Source organism: Muscardinus avellanarius, assembly GCF_963383645.1.
Source record: "Muscardinus avellanarius genome assembly, chromosome: 4".
NCBI classification, from domain to species: domain Eukaryota; kingdom Metazoa; phylum Chordata; class Mammalia; order Rodentia; family Gliridae; genus Muscardinus; species Muscardinus avellanarius.
The window spans coordinates 48,287,795-48,307,552 of NC_137789.1; the positions used below are offsets into that span (position 1 = coordinate 48,287,795).

Here is a 19,758-nt window from a genome sequence, read left to right on the forward strand (position 1 = left end):
ATTCTGTGGCTGAGCAAGCTCCAAGAACCCCGGAGTTGGGAAGTCGATAACAAGATCAGCTTCCCAACTTTGTTTCAGACCCCATTTTTACACTTAGGCTACCGAGTTCTGCTGTTTTTCAGTTCTCTGAAGTGCTTGAGGAATCATCTGCTTCAAATTAGTGGCTTGCTTCAGTCCTTCGGCTCTTTTGTGCTCTGTACAAATCCTCCAGAGAGCTGACGCTTTCAGAGGACCAGGATGATGTTGGGGGGGGGGGGGTGTTTAACCAAGTAGCGCTATAAACAAAATTACCTGCCGACTTCTTGAGGAAGACATGAAAGCCGATTGTTGTTCAGATTAAGCAGGATCAAGTTTTGTAAGCCATCTGCCAGAAAATAATTTTAGTTACTTTAGCCATCTGTTAGGAAATCATTTTTAGTCACTTTTCTATACACCTTTGTTTTTCTTCTGGCTTCTTGCCCTGCACAAGGCTCTTTTGGTTGCTGTTTTGGCTGCTGATGACCAACACTCTCATAAACTAGCTCAGACAAAAAAAGGGGTAACTTACCACAAAATGCCAAGGCCATAGTGTCTGAGGACAGAAAAAGGTACAATCAGATTTCCACAACCAGAAACTAAAAGCCCCAAGGAACCAGGAATATGATCTTCCAATATCTATGTAGAACATAGAGTTTATTTTCCCAATAAAGCTTCTCCCACTTTATATTTATATTATCTCTTTGTTCCTCTCAACACATTCTTTCTCTATGGGACACATTTGGACAGATTTGTTGTATTTTTCCACATATGCAGAGCCATCCCACAACTCGTGAGTCTTTTTTTTTTTTTTTCCCAGCACTGAGGTTTGAACCCAAGGGTATTCTACCACCAAGCTATACCCCCAGCCCTATTTTTCTGTCTTTATTTCTGAAATATGGTCTCACTAAGTTTTGGAGGGCTTCACTAAGGAGCTGAGGCTGACAGTGATCCTCCTGTCTCAGCCTTCTAAGTACTGGGGTTACAAACCTGTGCTAACATGCCCAGCTAACAACTGCTGAGTCTGAATGTTCACAGCCAGGTCACGTAACATAGCCGTGCTCTCCAGACAGTGTTCTGGCTCTCAAATGCCTATAGGAATCAAGATGATATTATGCTTTGTCAACCAGAACCATTGTCAGTCAACCATGGCAATCATAGTCCTGTGGGAACGTGATGGCAGTGTTGCTTAACCTTTCTTCATTTAAAACAAACAGACAGCTGGGCGTGGTGGTGCCCACTTGTAATCCCTGCCCTTGGGAGGCTGAGACAAGAGGATCCCACAGATTCGAAGCCAGCCTCACCTACTTAGTGAGGCTCTAAGCAACTTAGTGAGACCCTGCTTTCAAATAAAATATATTTTAAAAAAATAGGGCTGGGAGTATAGCCTGGAGGTAGAAAGCCTCTAGGTTCCACCCACAGTACCATAAAAAATAAAAAAATAAATAAAACAGACAAAAAGAGTCAGAGATCTAGACTTTTTGTGGACTTTCCTACTTAAAAATTTTGGTACCTAATTCAAAAGTCTTAGAAAGCCAACAAAATAGAACCTACCTATTTATGAACCAGATTCAGCTCATGGGAAAACACTTTGTCTCAGGCCATGTGATTTTTCTCAAACCAATTAAACTGTTTTAAACTTTTCTGCAGTCCTCAAAATAGAGAGTATATGACAGATTCAGCCTGGGGATGCATGTCTAGCCCTGTCAATCTGTTTTAATCAGGGGCACAGGATCATGTAACATAGTTGTGCTCTCCAGAATCAGATCAGAATCAGCTCCTGGGCACCAAAAAACTTCTACCCCTGGATAATCAGGATATAACACAGAACAGAATGGCAATCAAGCTGGATTTTCTAGGTTCTACCTTGAGGGCTGGAGATGTAGCTCAGTGGTAGAGCAGTTAACTAGCATCCACTAAATCCTGGGTTTGATCCCCAGTGCCACAAAATAATGTAACTAAATAAAGTGCCTTAAGGCGACACTGAAGTCTGTTTTTTTTTATCAAATATAACATCTAATTTAAATACTCTTCATTTTTACTGCTTGAAGATGGCATGATTATATATAACACTCAGGCACCAATTTTCACATAAATTTATAAATTATATATCTCTGGTTTTACTGTTGGGAGCTGTCATGGTTTGAATACTGAATGTTCCTCAGAGGTCATATGTTAAAGGCTTGGTCCCCACCAGATGGAGTTATTGGCAGGTGGTGAACCTTTAGGAGGCAAAGTCTAGTGAAAAGAAGCTGGGAGCCTGCAGGAGCACCCTTGCCCTTACAGGGGTGTTGGAGCTCCGCCCCTGCCCCTCTCTTCCTGCTTCCTGGCCACATGAGCCAAGCAGCTTCACTCCACCACATGCTCCACCATGATGTGCGGCCTCACCGTATGACCCAGAGCAACAAGGCCAGGCAACCAGGGACTGAAACTTATGAAACCATGAGCCTAAATAAATTCTTCCTTTTAACTTTTTATCTCGCCCATTTTATCACAGCCATAGAAAGCTGACTAAGTGGTAAAGTGCCTTGCATGAGTTAATAAAGCCACAAAAATCACCTGGATCTCTCTGTCATGCATCTGTCCTTAAGCCCACTCTACCTGCATTAAATAAAAAGAATATAAGCCGGGCATGGTGGTACACAACTGTAATTCCTGTACTTGGGAGGCTGAGAGAGAAGTATTGCAGATTTAAGGACAGCCTCAAGGATAAAATGAGATTCTCAGAAACCTCGTGAGACCCTGTTTCAAAACAAAACAAACAGAAAAAAAAATAGAAAAAGGACTAGGATGTAGCATGGAGATAGAATGTCCTGAGTTCAATCCCTAGACACACACACACACACACACACACACACACATGCATATACACATGCATGCACACACACACACACACACACACACACACACACATTTTGAGCAGAGAAATTATTAGCTTAAAGCAAACATAAAAAAAGAATACAATTTACTGTATCACCTATCTTTCCTTTAAAATTCTTCCCAAATTGCTGGGCACAGTGCTCATGTCTATAATTCCAATGACTCAGGAGTTCGACTTGCTTAGGTAAAAAGATGACAAGTTCAAGTCTAGCCTTAGAAACTTAGAGAGACCCTGTCCCAAAGTAAAAAATAAAAAATGGCAGGAGATGTAGCTCAGTGGTAAAGTGTCACTGGGTTTAATCCTTAGTACCATAAAAATAAATCGTAAATAATTCCCCCAAATTAACTTAGATTTAATATCTTTGTTAAAAATTATGATTTAATACCTGATACATTAAAAAGTGAAAAGAATAAAGAAAATAATAAAGAGCTTTTCTCGATTTATTTTTCAAAGTATTTTTTCTCTAGCTCAGGACAAGGCTCCCCAAGGCAAGAGTATGGATGTGTACTGATGCTGAAAAGAAGAAAATTAACACTAATTTATTAAGCTTAATATGCATGCATATTTATTCTCTTAAATCTGGATGTAAATTAATATTTGATATAAAAATTGAAACAATTATTACCTCCAAAATTTCTTAGTTTCAAGAGTAATATGTAAATATCATTAACATAAAAATATAAAAGTATGTGAAATCTGTTTTTATTTTAGTCTCATATTATTAAATATGAGGGATTAAATTTGAAATTATAATGTTCTTTTACTAACTTACCACATGTTCCAGATGCAAATCTAGAGATCCTATTTTTAAATAAATGAAGCTTCCTTAGAGAGGTAAGGTATTTCATCTCTTCTGGAACTTCTTCTAAATGGTTGTTTCCCAGATTTAGTACTATCAACTGCAAACAGATAGAGATCTAATTAACTTATATATTATCCATCTTCAGATAAAAAAGAGTTAATTTAGTCCTTTTTTCTCAGATCTATATAACCAAGAAAACTTCCCCATAATCTTTAATTACTTTGATTACACTAAACATTATCATTACAAGTAAAGTTCATTTGAGCATTGTGCTAAAATTCTATATTATATCACAATTTACTGTTTAATTAAAGCACTTAAGTTAATTAAATTTTATTAAAACCAAGGAAATTTTAAAACACAGCTCATGACCTATTCATAACTCACTTCAGCAACCCAGAAGTATCCTAATATGATGAGCCGTAGAATCAACCATTAAAAACTCTGGAAATGGACTAATTTTATGAAATCAGAAACAGAGCTAATGATCTGATGTTCTTCTGTATACTATTCACAAATGAGTTATCCCATTTCGACCAATAAGATTGCTCTATTACATAGATATAGCTGATGGTCCTTTAACTTTGATATTACCCTGCATAAGCACAAAGTTTACAAAGGCAACCGTTGATATAAGACCTGTATAATAAAGAAGATCTGCCTGTTGTATACCTATCCTACATATGACAGATTGAACCACACATAGGAAGAGTTTAAAAGTTTCTTCTTAGCCAGGTGTGGTGGCACACACGCTTGTAATCCCAGCATTTGGGAGGCTGAGACAGGAGGATCATAGTTCCTGGATAGCCTCAGCTACTACTTAGTGAGGCCCTTTGCAACTCAGTGAGACCCTGTTTCAAAATAAAGACTAAAAATAGGGCTGGGGGCGTAGCTCAGTTGTAGAATGCTTCTGGATTCCATCCCCAGTACTGCAAAAATAAATAAATAAATAAATGTTCCTTCTTGGTCCTCTAGTTCAATAAATCAATGAAATAGGATTGTTTTTGAAAACATGACAATTTTCTTTTATGTGAAACTCATTTGTACTTTCTAAGAGACAAAAAGTTCTTTATTTCACTCCTAAACACAATTTACCATTCATAGTAATTACCAACTTTATGGTTAAAAATTTTAGTATTAAGGATAAAGAGAAGAATCATGGAAGTTTTAGCAGATGAATTTATGTCAGACAAAAATAAGGAGCAATTTAAGCAATTTATATTTGTAGGCCACCTAGGAATCTGGTATAGAACTTTCTGAATGCTTTATATTAGTATAACAAAATAGACATAGAGATTTTTATAATAAAACTTCTTATCCTAAGAACTCACAGTAAATGTTTTACTTTTCATATGTGTTTCCACCTGATAATTAACATTATCCTATTTTTAAAAAAGAGCACAATACATCTACTTCCTTGAAGGTAATACATTTTCCTTCCTTTCCGGTTGTAAAAGTAAAGTTAAAGTACCTTCAAGTAGCCATTTGACTGAAAAGGCTTCAGTGTCTATGACTAGATTAGCTTCATGTCACTGCCGTAAGCAGTTGTCACAAAGGACACCTTTGCCTGGGTTCTTTCCCTGTCCTGTCGTTCTCCCTTCCTACCCTTGTAGGTCCCTCCTGATAGAACCACCTCCAGAGATTACAAAAGTCGATGTCTCGGGTTTCCAAAATATGTCATGTCATAGAAGTCAAAGCAAAATAAAAAGAAAATTATTTCAAGAAGGACGATGTGGTTCAAGTCCCAGGGGAGATTAAGTAAAATAAAAGCATAGGAATAGCCACCAGATTTAGCAACAGGAAAGTCATTAGTGACCTTCACCGTAGGGTGAAGTGTTGGGGAAGAAAGTCCAACTGAAGTGGGCTATTGAGAAAATGTGAGAGAGCAAAGATAATGACCAAGAGACAATTCCTGTAAGAACTTTTGCTATTAAGAGACATTAAAAAATAAAGAGGAAGCTGGACTTTGTTTCCTCTAAAATGAAACATAGTATAACTTATTTATATACTGATAGAAAAATATTATAGGATTAAGAAGTTAATTATATAAAGAGAGGGCTACTCAAAGAATCACAGCCCTTTAGAAGGGAAGATGGAGCGGAGCATGGTGTCACATGCCTGTCATCCCTATACTTGGGAGGCTGAGACAGGAGGATTGCAGGTTTGAGAAAAGCCTCAGCAACTAGAGAGGCCCTGTTTCAAAATGCTAATAAAGAGGACGAGACCCAAAATACAAATGGGTGCTGGCCTTAAGTGTTGGCATCCATCATTCAAGGTAGGATGAAGGAAGGTCGAGAAGCGAGAGAAGATGATGTAAGAATGGGTTTGGTGACAGAAAGAAAAAGTTTCTGACAGTGTTTCTTTTCTCAAAGAAATATGAAAAAATCATCTACTGGGAGAAGGTACAAGAGGTTTGAGGAAAATTTAAAAAGGTCATTTTAAAGAACAATCTAGGAAAATAGGATAGGGTGTCTAACAACCACAGTTGATTTTTGTCCCAAATTAGTTCCCAGGAGGATGTTACAGAATGGATAGATGACCCAGAAAGGACATTTTAACTGATTGATGTATTAACTATATAGACCTTAGTCTAGAACAGGCTATAAAAATTCTGGGCTTCGCAACCAAGATTGTGAAATATAGAAGATAAAGAGACTTCAAATGAAAAACTCAACATTGTAAAGGATTTCAGAGTTGAAACAAAAGCAAAGAGCATAAAACTAAAAATATTCTTCATAGAGTAGGATAACAAAAGGCAGATTCACTGATGGCCTTTGAATTCATAAAGTTCTTCCTAAAGAACAGGTAGCAACAGTCATGCTCTGTTTCCAGGGCAAACACGTCAGGGTTCAGTAAATATTAAATTGTATAGAAAGGTGTAAAGATACAGAACCAGGGAGTGAGTTACTATTGAGAAATGTCTCCCAAAGTAAATGTTTTGTGAATGCAATTATGTTTATTACATGATGGGTGTTCTTTGAATACTAGAAGTACCACTGTAAACAAGACACACAAGATCTGTATCTCAAAATTGCTTAGATGTTCAGAAGTGAGATAGACAAGAAATAGCTAGACAAATTACTTTTGTTACTATTAAATGCGAAATACGAAGAAAAGAGGCTAATGAGATAAATAGTAACTTGGGGTCATATTGGGCCATTAGGAAAGAACTCTCTGAGAAGGAAATGTTTGAAGTGAGAAATTTTAGATTACTTGGTTGAGATTGTTCCAAATGTTCTACAAAAACAAAGAGTTTAGCCTGGCATGGTGGTGCATGCTTGTAGTGCCAGCATTTGAGAAGCTGAGACAGGAGGATTGCGGATCACGGACAGCCTCAGCAACTCAGTAAGGTGCTTTGCAACTCAGTGAGACCCTGTTTCAAAATAAAGAATAAAAAAATAGGGCTAAGGGTATAGCTTGGAGGTAGAATGCCCCTGTACTTGGTTCTTTCCCCAGTACCACACACACACACACACACACACACACACACACACACACACACAAAACAAAAAGTTTTAGAAATATCAGACCTTGTCAGCATAGTGGCACATGCTTTCAATCCCAACATTTGGAAGGCTGAGACAGGAAGATCACCATTTGAGGACAGCCTCAGCTACTACTTAGGCCCTTCATAACTCAGTGAGACTCTGTTTCAAAATAAAGAATGAAAAATAGACCTAGGAGTGTAGCTCAGAGGTAGAATTCCCATGGATTCTATCTCCAGCACCAAAAATAAATAAATAAATAAATAAATAAATAAATAATCACACCTCCAGAGAGAGCATGTGCAATATTTCACTAGTAGCACTTTATGGCTACAGAGAGTCCCTAAATAAGGGTTTTTGTTATATAACAGAATGTTTGATACGTTTTAACTCTGTATTACTTCAGTAGTTATCTATAGAATACAGTTCTGTTGGTATTCTCAGAGAATAACTCTTTTGTCTCTTGGGAACTAAAATGTCATAAATCAAAAGACTATTAATACTTCTTATAAACCTAGGATATAGGAATAAGAGCATCTTACCATAAGAAAGAACTTTTACAAGTCATCTAGTCCAGTGTATAAGATGCAGGTGGCCATTATATACATTTTTCATAACACACCCAGTAACTGGCAGCCTTTATATCTTGTTAGGAAGTCCAATCTGTCTGTCTAGCTGCCTGCCTGCCTATCTACTTATCTGTTATCTATCATATGTCTATTTATCCTTTTATGTTTAGGGTCTCCATAACTTCTACTTAATTCTTCCTACAGTAACAAGAAAGTTTTATTCCCACTCCTCTCTCCCACATAACAATCTTTTTTAAATTTGTGAAGATTGCTATCATATTCTCCCTGAATTTGCTCCACTTTTCCCATAACCATTTCCCTCAGGACATAGTTTCCAGACCCCTGACCATCCTGGCCACTCTCTAATCTGAGTATTTCTCTCTGAAAACATGGTGCCAGGATGAGACAGGAAATGAAAGCTCAACACAGATGTTGGTGGGACCACTGGGTGTCCCTCGGGCAGATGATTACCCTCTTATTAATGCAGCTTAACATGCCATGCACTCTTTGGGCAACAGGGCACATTGCTGGTACATAATTAATTTTGCCTGTGGCCAACAAAAATCCCTAAGTTAGCTGTCAAGCAGATAACCCACATCCTGGACTTGTGCAACTGAATTCTTTTCTTAACCTAAATGTAGAATTTACATTTATCCCTGTAAAAATTTTATCTTGTTGATTTTGGCTCCTAAGTCATCTCCAGTGGATCACTCTAAATTCAGAGTCTAAAACTGGACAGTGCTCCAGAACAAACTAGATTAACTTTTCCCATCTCCTCTTTGGATAATACACCCACTATTCTCATAATCCTACGCTGATCAAACTTTGGAGTTACCTAGAACTTTTTTTTTAACCTTCCTTCAACCAAATTCAGTCTATTACCTATTCTTAGTGCAAAACAAATAATCCATTTAAATGCATCTTTTCCATTCTATTCTCCAGTGCTGGTACTCATATTACAAGCCTAGATAGCATTACATAGCTGAAGGTGCAAAGAATGGGATGTATTGTCACGCAAGTTCTTTTTACCCAGTCCTATTCGACTACATCTAAACAGATGCCCAAATAATCAATTTAGGAGAAATTTCCTTACACAATACATGCTAAATAATTTCAACCTCCATATAGCCTTTTCTGTTCTTTGTACACATGTCACAAATAGTGTGTCTCTCTTAACTCTTCCTAAACGTGATTCATTGAATTGCAATGATCTGCTCATTCTTCTGATAAAATATCTGTGGCCTCAAAACAGACATATTTCCCTTTCAAATTGGATATGAGGTATCTCAGTACCTATTGATGCCTTTGGATTGTAAACTCTAGGTTAGATATATAGCTGTCTTTGTATCCCCAACACACACACACACACACACACACACACACACACACACACACACAATTGAATCCAATGGCATTTTACTTCTGAGCTACATTCCCAGACCTTTGAACTTTTATTTTAAAATAGGGTCTTGCTGGGTTGCTGAGAGTCTCACTAAGTTGCTAAAGCTGGTCTAGCTTAAACCTGTGATTCTCCTGTCTCAATCTTCCAAGTACTGAGATTACAGGAGTGGACAACCATACCCAGCTTGATTAATTTATTGATGACTAGTAATGACTATAACTTCAATAGAACTTAATATATGCCAAACAACATGCCATATGACCCTGAACACTGTCTAATACAAACCTGATTTTACAGAAAAGGGAATCTAAGGACCACATTATGATTTACAATGAGATAAAGCAGTTTCATTCTGATTTATACTCATAACTTCTATACTACACTTTTTATAGTAATATGCTGACTAGTTTTAAAAAGAATTAATTATTGCTCAGAATGGTGATACATGTGTATATAATATGCATGTTATATATGTATAGAGGTATACATAAATATATATACACACAAATGCACATACATACAATGGAATTGTTTTGTACACAAGACATGGAATACTTGTTTTAAATTCTCTTATTATACTTGTTTAATAGTCAGTGTTGCACAGTAGGCAAAATAACAGGTCTTAGAATCTGTTTTGAAATATAATGGGTATGTGATCTTGGGCAGGCAATTACATTCCTACCCCCCCCTTTTTTGTTACTGTGGATTGAACCAAGGGCATTCTACCTCTAAGCTATATGCTCAGCCCTATTTTTTATTTTTATTTTGAAACAGGGTCTCACTGTTTCACAAGTTCATGCAATCAATAGTGGCAGTCTAGGCAGGACCCAGCTGTGGTGAATTGTTGTCACATCAGACTTGGTTGATGAGAAACTCACTACTTTCTGAGGCTGTTCTTGAAACTGCAATTCTCCTGTCTCAGATTCTCAAGAACTGGTATTACAGGCATGCATCACCATGCCCCACTTCCTCCACTTATTTTTTAAATAGAAATACCAGTGCCTGCTTCTTAAAGCCACTTATGAATTAGCAACAGTATAATGAAGTGCCTGGAAAATAGCAGATAGATATTATTAACTACTAACTATAATTTATTAGTCCTGGGAAAAAATTTTAAGACAAAAATATTATACATGATGCTACAAATGCAATAACCACACATAAACACACACACACAACACACACACACATACACACACACACAGACTTCTACTAGTTTCCAATTTTTAAATCTATTTGTTTTCTTAATAATTTTTAATTTTAAAATACTTCTATGGTCCCAGCTACTCTTTTAAAAGTCATGGAGCATTATATTTAATAGGGTTTATATCATGACCAAATTACAAGTATACATTCATTATTCAGCTCAATTCACTCATTTTTCAGTTCAAGGTAAAGAACCATGCCTGTGAAGTTTAGCTGCAGGAGTAACATCAGGATTAGCAGGATCCCCATGTGCATGGGCATAGACATACTCATAATTCTCTAACCACAGTGGCAGGACATAGTTACTAACTCCAATCCCATTTTCTCCTATAAATACACAATTCTGTTGTGATAACAATCCACCATAGCTGGATCCTATCTAGACTGCCATTATTGATTATATGAACTTCCAGTTCACACAGTCCCTTTCCACTCCCTTCTCACATCTATGTAAGTTATCTTTCCAAAAGTGAGTTTTCACCTTCTGATTCAAGTGGATGGCTCACAAAACAGAATATCATCCTACTAGTTAACATTCTTAAGTCTACCCATGGTTCTCAAATTCTCATAACGTTTATGTATGTATATATTTATAGAAGTATATATGTGTTTGTGTGTATATTGTGAGATCACATAAGATATGCCCTCTAAGCAAATTCCACATATGTATAATATTAACTAGAGTTTGCATTATTAAACTTTAGATCTTTATTAGATTTTTACTTATTTATATAACTGAACTTTGTATTTTCTGACCTACATCTTCCCATCTTCTCTCCCTAAACCCAAGTAAACATCATGCCACACTCTGTTTCTATGAGTCTGACATTTTTAGGGTTCACATAAAGTGATATTATGTGGTATTAAGTGTTTTATGTCTGGGTTATTTCACATAGCACCACATTAGCCTCTGAGGTGCATCTATGCTGTCACAAATGGTAGAATTTTACTTCTAAGACTGAATAATATTCCACTGTATATACACATACACACATACCTTTTTAAATCCATTCCTCCATTGACAGACACTTAAGTAATTTCCATATTTTGGCAATTGTGAATAATGACATAAGTGTAGACATCTCTTCCCTGAGCTGATTTTTTATTTCCTTTTAATATATACCTAGAAGTGAGATTGCTGGATCATCAAGTAGTTCTACTTTTAATTTTTTGAGAAACTGCTATACTGTTTTCCAAAATGGCTCAACCAATTTACAATCTCACTAATAATGCATGAAGATTCCCTTTCATTCATATCCTCACATTATTTTTCAGCTTTCTGATCACAGCCATTCTAATAGATATAAAATAATATCTCATTTTAGTCTTGATTTGCATTTCACTGATGTTTATTGACTTTGAGCATCTTTTCATATGTCTTTTAGCCACTTATGTGTCTTCTTTTGAGCAATGTCTATTCAAGTACTTTATCCATTTTTAGTTTTGTTACTAGAGTTTTTCCTTGAACTGCATGAATTCTTTATATATTTTAGATTAGGAACTCCTTATCATATACATAGTTTACAAATATTTTCTTCCCTTCCATAGCATTCATTTTTAATCTCTTGACTGTTTCTTTTGCTAGTCAGAAGATTTTTTGTTCGATGCAAACCTACTTGTCTATTTTTGGTTTTATTTTCTGTGTTGATGTCATATCTAAAATAATTATTGCACAGACCAACTCAATCTTTTCCCCTATGTTTCCTTCTAGTAGTTTTATAGTTTCAGGTCTTATATATAAATCCTTAACCTATTCTGAGTTGATTTTTGTATATGGTGTCCAATTATCTTCTTCTCCATGTAGATAAACAGTGTCCCCAGTATCATTTACTAAAGAGACTATCCTTTTCCCCACTGTGTGTTCTTGGCACCTTCATCAAGATGACAAGATTATTACTAGGCTCTCTGATCTGTCCCATTGTTTTGTTTGTATGTCAGAATCATACTGTTTTGATTATTGTTGCCTTATAATGTATTTTGAAATCAGGAAGTACAATGCCTCCAGCTTTGTTGTTCTTGCTCAAAATTCCTTTGACTATTCAGGACCCTTTGTGGTTCCCTGTATACTTTAGGGTTGTTTTTCCATTCTGTAAAAAAAAAAAAAAAAATCCATTGAACTGAGTGTGGTGGCCCATGTCTGTTCTCAGTACTTGGGATGCTGAGACACAAGGAGGGAAGTCTGCCAGTGATCATCCTTCTATTCTTCTGCATGCCTTTTTCATTTGTTATCTTAGCTCAGTAGAGCTCTTTCAGAATCACCTCTGAATTCTCTGACTAGAGACTCATAGAACAATGCAATTTTCTTTTATAGCACTTTTCACAGTTGTAGTTTTACAATTATCTATATGTGTAAACCTGAGAATAGGGACAGATGGATGTTTTTGTTCCTTTTTGTATTGCTACCACCTTGGAGAGTACCTAGGTTATTGCAGGCATATGTAACAAGTTGTCAAACTGAGTGAGTGAATGAATGAATGAAGTTAACTGGGTTAGGTGATGATTGAAGACAGTAAAAGTATGAAATAAACTAGGAACACAATAACAAGTTTATAAACTAGCCAACTCTACTTTGAGTTGCAGCCTTATTTACTCTCAATTGTTTATGGTTAAATCAAAACTATGGCAGACCATATCTTTGTCCTGGGAAGGCACACATGAGCAGCTTAAGGGGGACAATGCCACATCACCACTGAACCTTATGATGCACGTCAACAATGCTAAACACAATTAGAGATGATGGGTGTTTCTTTGGGGATTTTAAAACTTTGGCCTATTTGCCTTTAAGGAATCTTTGTTCCCAGATTATTTCATAATCATGATAGTAATGTGTTCAGTTTAACTAGACTTTGAAAGCTGCTTCTATTTCATTCCACTCAAGTAGACATTATATGGCTTACTAGATGCCAGACACTAAGACAACAATGTCTTTTTCTTCAAAATTCATAAAGTGTGTCTTTGAAATTATTTATATCTCAGAACTTCAATAATCACAGGCAAAATCAGTTTGTCATAAATGATAAGAAATAAACCTATTTCTCCTATCATTAAAATGATTGGCTGGGCATGGTGGCACACATCTGTAATCCCAGTACTTAGGAGGCTGAGACAGGGATATCACAGGTTTGAACCAGTCTCGACTATTTAGTGAGGTCCTCCACAACTTAGTGAGATCTGTTTCAAAATAAAGAACAAAAAATAGAGCTGGGGATGTAACTCAGAGATAGACTGCCTCTGAGTTTAGATATATATGTTAGCATTTAATTCAATCTCCGCATTGGGTTATATGGGAATTCCTATGAGAATTAAAGAAATAGTAGTAAAAGATAAGCATGGTATAGATAAAAGTAGTAGGTGGATAGTTTTCATTAATACTTATAAAGGGAAAAACTTAGAACAATTTTAAAAAGAGTTCAAACTAACCTCCTGAAATAGAAAAAAGTTTAAATAAGAATTATTATGATCACTGAACTAATACATGTGCACCCCTAGGTTATAAAATCCACAAGATACTTTGCAGCATAGGTCCTCTTCAGCTGAAGCCACATGCCCAACCCTTTTTCCCTGCTTTAGTTTTCTCCAGAGCACTAATCACTACCTCATATCCTAATTTTCTGACTTACTAAAACTTTTGTGATAAGAAAATATACTCTATGAAGGCAGGAATTTCCGTCTGTTTTGCTTATTGCTGAATCACCATTTGCCATCCTGAGACACAGAGAGTGCTCAATGCTTAGTTGTGGATTGAATAAATAAAGGCAGAAATTGAGGTTGTAGAGTAGTCACAATCAAAATGGAGTCACCTTGTCAAGCCCTAACAAAAATGGCTAATAATAATAAATATAGTTGGAAAATTCTGAACAAGGGAATTTTGTGCATATATGCTGAATAATTACAACTAAATTCACAATAGACTCTGCCAGAATTACAAGCTTGCACAAATACCACCACAACCTTACACAAAGAATAATTCCGCAAAAATGTATGTCCACCAACTGCCTTTTAACTTTAGACTGGCACCAACCTTGTTAATCCTGTGACCAAGGATAATTCTGTCAAAATGATTTGCAAAATCCTCCTCAGTTTGCCTTTAAAATTTTCCCTTTGCCTCAACCTCTTTGAAAACAGTTTACTATGGCATGTATATTCTTGCTGCGATGTTCTACTATTCCCAAATAAACTCTTTTTTTTTTTTTTTTAGTGGTACTGGGGGTGGAACCCAGGCTTCCTACCTCCAGGCTATACTCCCAGACCTATTTCATATTTAATTTGGAAACAGGGTCTCACTAAGTTGCTGAGAGCCTCACTAAGTAGCTGGGGCTGGCTTCGAACCTGTGTGATCCTCCTGCCTCAGCCTCCCAAGCACAGGGATTACGAGCATATGTCACCATGCCTGACTCTTATTAATCTTTTGAAAATCTTTCTCTGTATACTATTTAGGTTGAGAAAGCTCAGAGAGATTAAGTGCCTTATATTTGGCTTGTAAGAGGCTGAACCAGTCGAGTTATCCCAACACTTTCAAACTCTCATTTATGCTCTCTTCCTCCTCCTCCTCCTCCTCCTCCTCCTCCTCCTCCTCCTCCTCCTCCTCCTCCTCCTCCTCCTTCTTCTTCTTCTCTTTTTTTTTGATACTGGGGTTTGAACCCAGAAGCAGTCTATCTCTCATCTATGCCCCTAGTCATTTTTATGTTTAATTTTGAAACAGAGTTTCAGACATGTAAGCCGCCTGACTCAGTCTCCAAAATATTGGTATTACAGGCATGTTAACTACCGCTTTTTTAAGTTTTCTAAATTCTCTCTTCTCTCTCTCTCTCTCTCTCTCTCTCTCTCTCTCTCTCTCTCTCTCTCTCTCTCTTCTTCTCTCCTTATTTTGGAACCTGCCTCTATTAGAAACTCTGAAAATGTCTAAGCATTATTTCTGAACTCTTTGATAATCTATATTAACTCTTTAGAAATTTCTTACCCATTTAGTTTAAGCTGATTCTATTATAAAGGGGAAATTTTTTTCAAAATTTTACAACCTGGGAAATGCTATATAAGGAAAACTGCTAATTTAATGAGCCACTATACTTCATACTCAGATTTACAAAGCACTTTAAAGGTAGACCACAAGAAGCCTAGTTTCAAATCAGTTGAATTATTAGTGGCGTGATTTTTTACTCTAAAAATAAGGGTTGAATTAAGCCAGTTCCCTATTGAAGGAAATTGAGAGGGAATAAACAGATAACAAAATTTAGAGTCACTCCTGAATAGTGGAAGACTGAGAAAAAAGCAACAACGGAACCACACACACAAAAAATAGACAATGATAAGATAATCACACTTCCATTCTTCTCCAGAAGAAGTGTATTTTATAACATGTAACTTTTACTACACAACTACAAACTAAATGTAAGGGAAGGATGCAGGCATTTTCTGATATAAAGGGGATCAAAAACTTACCACATACCAAAATAAGATGGTATCTGGAGATTCACGACTGAAAAAATAATAAGAGGGTAAAAGAAAAGGAAAATATGAGATACTGAAACAATGGGTCCAATCTGAGAGGGCAGTCATGGCATATCCTGGACCGAGAGGGTCCAACAAATATAAATGGCAACTAGCTCTGACTGGGGCAGAAGATAGAAGTTTCTGAAGGGAAATCTCTCCAAGAAAACTGCTTTGGACAAAATTTGTAATATAATCAAATTTGAAATAAAATGAAGCCATGATAAGGCAAAGGTACAAGAGTAAAGGAAAGGCAATTAGAAACTTCAAGAGAACAAAAACGGTATCTAAATAAGAAAATATAATTGACTCCATACAAGTGATACTTACTAAACAATATACATTTTTAAGTCCTCCAAAAAGCAAAATAAAGTGTAAAAACTTTAAGAGAACAAAAACGGTATTTAAAGAAGAAAATATAATTGACTCCATATAAGTGATACTTACTGAAGCAATATACATTTTAAAATTCTCCAAAAGGCAAATAAAGTGTTTGTCATAGTTTTACCTGAATAGGATGCAAACTCTATGAATCATAAGAGTGAGGTAAGGGAGAAGAGGGAAGGATAGCCAAAGGGGATTTCAGATGCTGATACTGTTTGTCTTATAAAATGGGGAGCAAAACGGGACTGTGGCTGATGAAAGAGTCAAAGGTATAATAAAAAATCCAAAAAGTTAACTATGGAGAAAGTAAACATAGTAGTATAATTGTATTTGGAAAATGAACGAGAGAGGTACCTAAAATTGACAAGTCAAGACAAAGAAGTTGAGCTAAAAGTGGCATTATATAGAAAGAGCAGAAATGAGGATGAAGGCCAGCGTACAGAAGATGGCTTTTCATTATATTTTAGTATTTGATTTTAAAATAATGTGTAGTATTATTTTATTGCAAATAAACTCAAGCACAGGGAGAGAACCAGTCTTAGATTTGTCAAATTTTAAATTCCTTTGCATCTTTCCCATTAGAAAAATCTAAATTCTTGACATCTTGGAACTCTAAATGCACTTTTTGAAGTTATTGCTAAAGGGGGGAATTTGTGAATACTTCCTTAATTTCTTTTTAGGATACAGCCATAGATTTAAAAAAAAAAAAAACTTAACTTCTTAAACCTGAAAGGCAATGCTATCAGATGAAAGTAAGAACATAAAGGTTTTGGGGTTTTTTTTGTTTTTTTTTTTTTTTTTTTTTTTTGCTTTTAACTCAAAATTAGTGAGCTAAAATGACTTAGCCGTTTACAGGTTCTTTCACTGCTGATGACAGTTTCAAAGTGAGCAAAGAGACAATAACAAAGTTAATATCCCTTGCCTTCTTTTAACCTCAAGAAGATTTTTAGCAGCTGGAGTTTCACATTGTTAGGCAGAAATGTTTAACACAAGCATCTGGGATTCATTCATGTCAATTGTTGCCCTTTAAGGAGGACATTCTGTATTTAAAATATTAACCTTCCTTTGGAGACTATTTCAGAAGAAATGAATGTCCCCTCCTTTCTATTCTCTGCCAACACTCCATTTCAAAGCTTCAGGCTGCTCTAGGAAATTGAAAAGGAACTCCCTTCCTACAACCTCAATGTCTCTTCATCCCATATGCAAAGGCTTCAGGACAGTCCTCAGGGTTAACAGCCTCTCGTGGATCCCCAGACCCACTTCCAGATGTGAGCCCCCAAGGTAGACGAGCAGATCCAGGCTTCCAGCTCCTTTCCAGATGACAGCCTCCAGAAAGATGAGTGTGGCAGGGACCTAATCCCCTGATTCCAGATGTGGGCCAAAGAGCACATGAATAAATTGAAGCATCTTCTCTCCCTACCACATGTAATTCCCTAGAAGAGAAACCCTTCTGATGCCTCTCCAACAATACTGCATATTAAGTCTCCAGAGAGCTAGGTCTGCAGAGACCAGATTCTTATTTATTGTTCTGTCTCCCACCATTTTTCTCTCTTCCTATTTCCATCTTCTACGTAAAAAGATATGGAGTTCCTCACCTGGGTCAAAGTGCTTATCTCTGGGCACACTTTGCTGATTTGGTTATTTTGAAGATCTAGAGTCTTCAGGCCAGGCAGCTTTTCTAAAGCAGAAGGCATCTTTGTGATATTCTTCCCATTCAAAGTGATGATCTTAGTGTTTGTTCCACCCTTCAGTGCTCTTACTAACCATCTGTCAGCCATGATCTTCAAAAAGAAATAGGAAATAAGAAAAGAAACCACTGGGGAGTGGAGTTCTTTATTACGTATCTTTAGAACCTCTAATTATAGAATGGGTGTGCCATGGAAACAGAAACATTCTGAGATATACCACATTGAATGCAGGGGGCATTAGATGGTTTCCTGTGTAAGAGGCAGTGAGGGAAAATAGCAGGTTCAGGCTTGGGGCAGAGAATATACATGAAAAGCCTTACCTGTTTTATGCTCGGGACAGGGAAGTTATCAAAGACTAATGAGATCATATCATTTTGATATGTGGGTGCTTCAATCAGTTTAAAATGGGAAACAATGAGGATTCAAAAAAAGAAAAAAAATCTAGAGTGGAACAAAACATATTAAAGTCTGTGTTCATAATGGTTTTTTAAAAAGGAAATTCGTGAAGCATACTGCTAGCTGCTAGGGCACCAATTCAGTCTGAAAATTGGTAAAGAAAAAAACCAAGCATTTATTTTACTCTTCCAGTTAAAACTGCATTTTATTATAATGCAACTGGTAATAAAGTTCTTATTCATAGAGATATTAAAACTAATGAACGTGGAAGAGAAAATAGCTTTAGAAAATTTACTATGTTTGCAATATTTATTAATTTATTATTTATTTATTTATTTATTTAGTGTGTGTGTGGGGGGGGGGTACTGGGAATGAAACCCTGGGGCTTTCTACCTCCCGGCTATACTCCCAGACCTATTTTATATTTTATTTGTAAACAGGGTTTCACTAAGTTGCTGAGAGCCTCACTAAGTAGCTGAGGCTAGCTTCAAATCTGTGTGATCCTCCTGTCTCAGCCTCCCAAGCACTGAGATTACAAGTGTGTACCACCACAACCAGCTTACGTTTGCAATTTCTAAAGAAATAAACTAAACAAAAACCATTACTGGGTGCTAAAAGTATTAGGTGAAAAGGTGATAAAGAACTTTATAAGAAAAGGATCAAATTAATAACCAAAGCCACTAATCATGACAAGTAACAAACCTTAATATGGGATATAATAAAAAGTATAATGTGAGTGTAGCCTAGAGGTAGAAGGGTTTCCAGGAACCCCAGTACCACCAAAAAAAAAAAAAAAAAAAAAAAAAAAGTCTAATGCACCTCCTAGGAAATATTCTTGCCTGAAAAATTGAACCTCAATCTAATCAGGGCTTCCAGATCTAAACTATCCATTTATAGAAAGTATGAGGACCAGAGAGTCAGTTAAAATTCTTCTCAGAGCCGGCCGTGGTGGCGCACGCTTTTAATCCCCGTGCTTAGGAGGCTGAGACAAGAGGATTGCACAGGGTCGAAGCCACCTTCATCTACTTAGTGAGGCTCTCAGCAACTGAGTGAAACCCTGTTTCCAAATAAAATATAAAAAACATAGGTCCGGGAGTATAGCCCAGAGGTAGAAAGCCTCTGGGTTCCACACCCAGTATAAAAAAAAAAAAAAAATTCTTCTCAGAGAAACAGTCAAATGTAGAACATGGAAAATTTTATAGGCAAATGACACAAGGTTTTGCCAACAAATCAATGGTGCTAATAAAAAGGGAGAGAGTAAGCTGGGAGTATGGCTCATGCTTGTAATCCTAGTACTTGAGAACCTGAGACAGGAGGATCACAGGTTCGAGGATAGCCTGAGCAAGTAGTGAGATTCTCATCAACCTAGCAAGATCCTGTTTCCAAAGAAGAAATAAAATCAGTCTGGGAGTGTAGTTTGGAGCAGAATACCTCTGGGTTCAA

At 36.5% G+C, this 19,758-nt stretch overlaps 1 protein-coding gene across 1 annotated transcript in view; it reads right to left on the minus strand.

The window, feature by feature from the left end:
• The window catches only part of LRRC69 (leucine rich repeat containing 69), a gene marked incomplete at both ends in the record, with an annotated part of 90,451 nt that extends 72,442 nt beyond the window's left edge, over nucleotides 1-18,009 (minus strand). Inside the window, 3 exons of the mRNA XM_080694634.1 lie at nucleotides 292-364; nucleotides 3,669-3,795; nucleotides 17,827-18,009. Of these exons, the coding sequence (XP_080550760.1) occupies nucleotides 292-364; nucleotides 3,669-3,795; nucleotides 17,827-18,009 (383 nt within the window). The remainder of the gene's footprint in view (nucleotides 1-291; nucleotides 365-3,668; nucleotides 3,796-17,826) is intronic.
• Nucleotides 18,010-19,758: the final 1,749 nt, after the last annotated feature.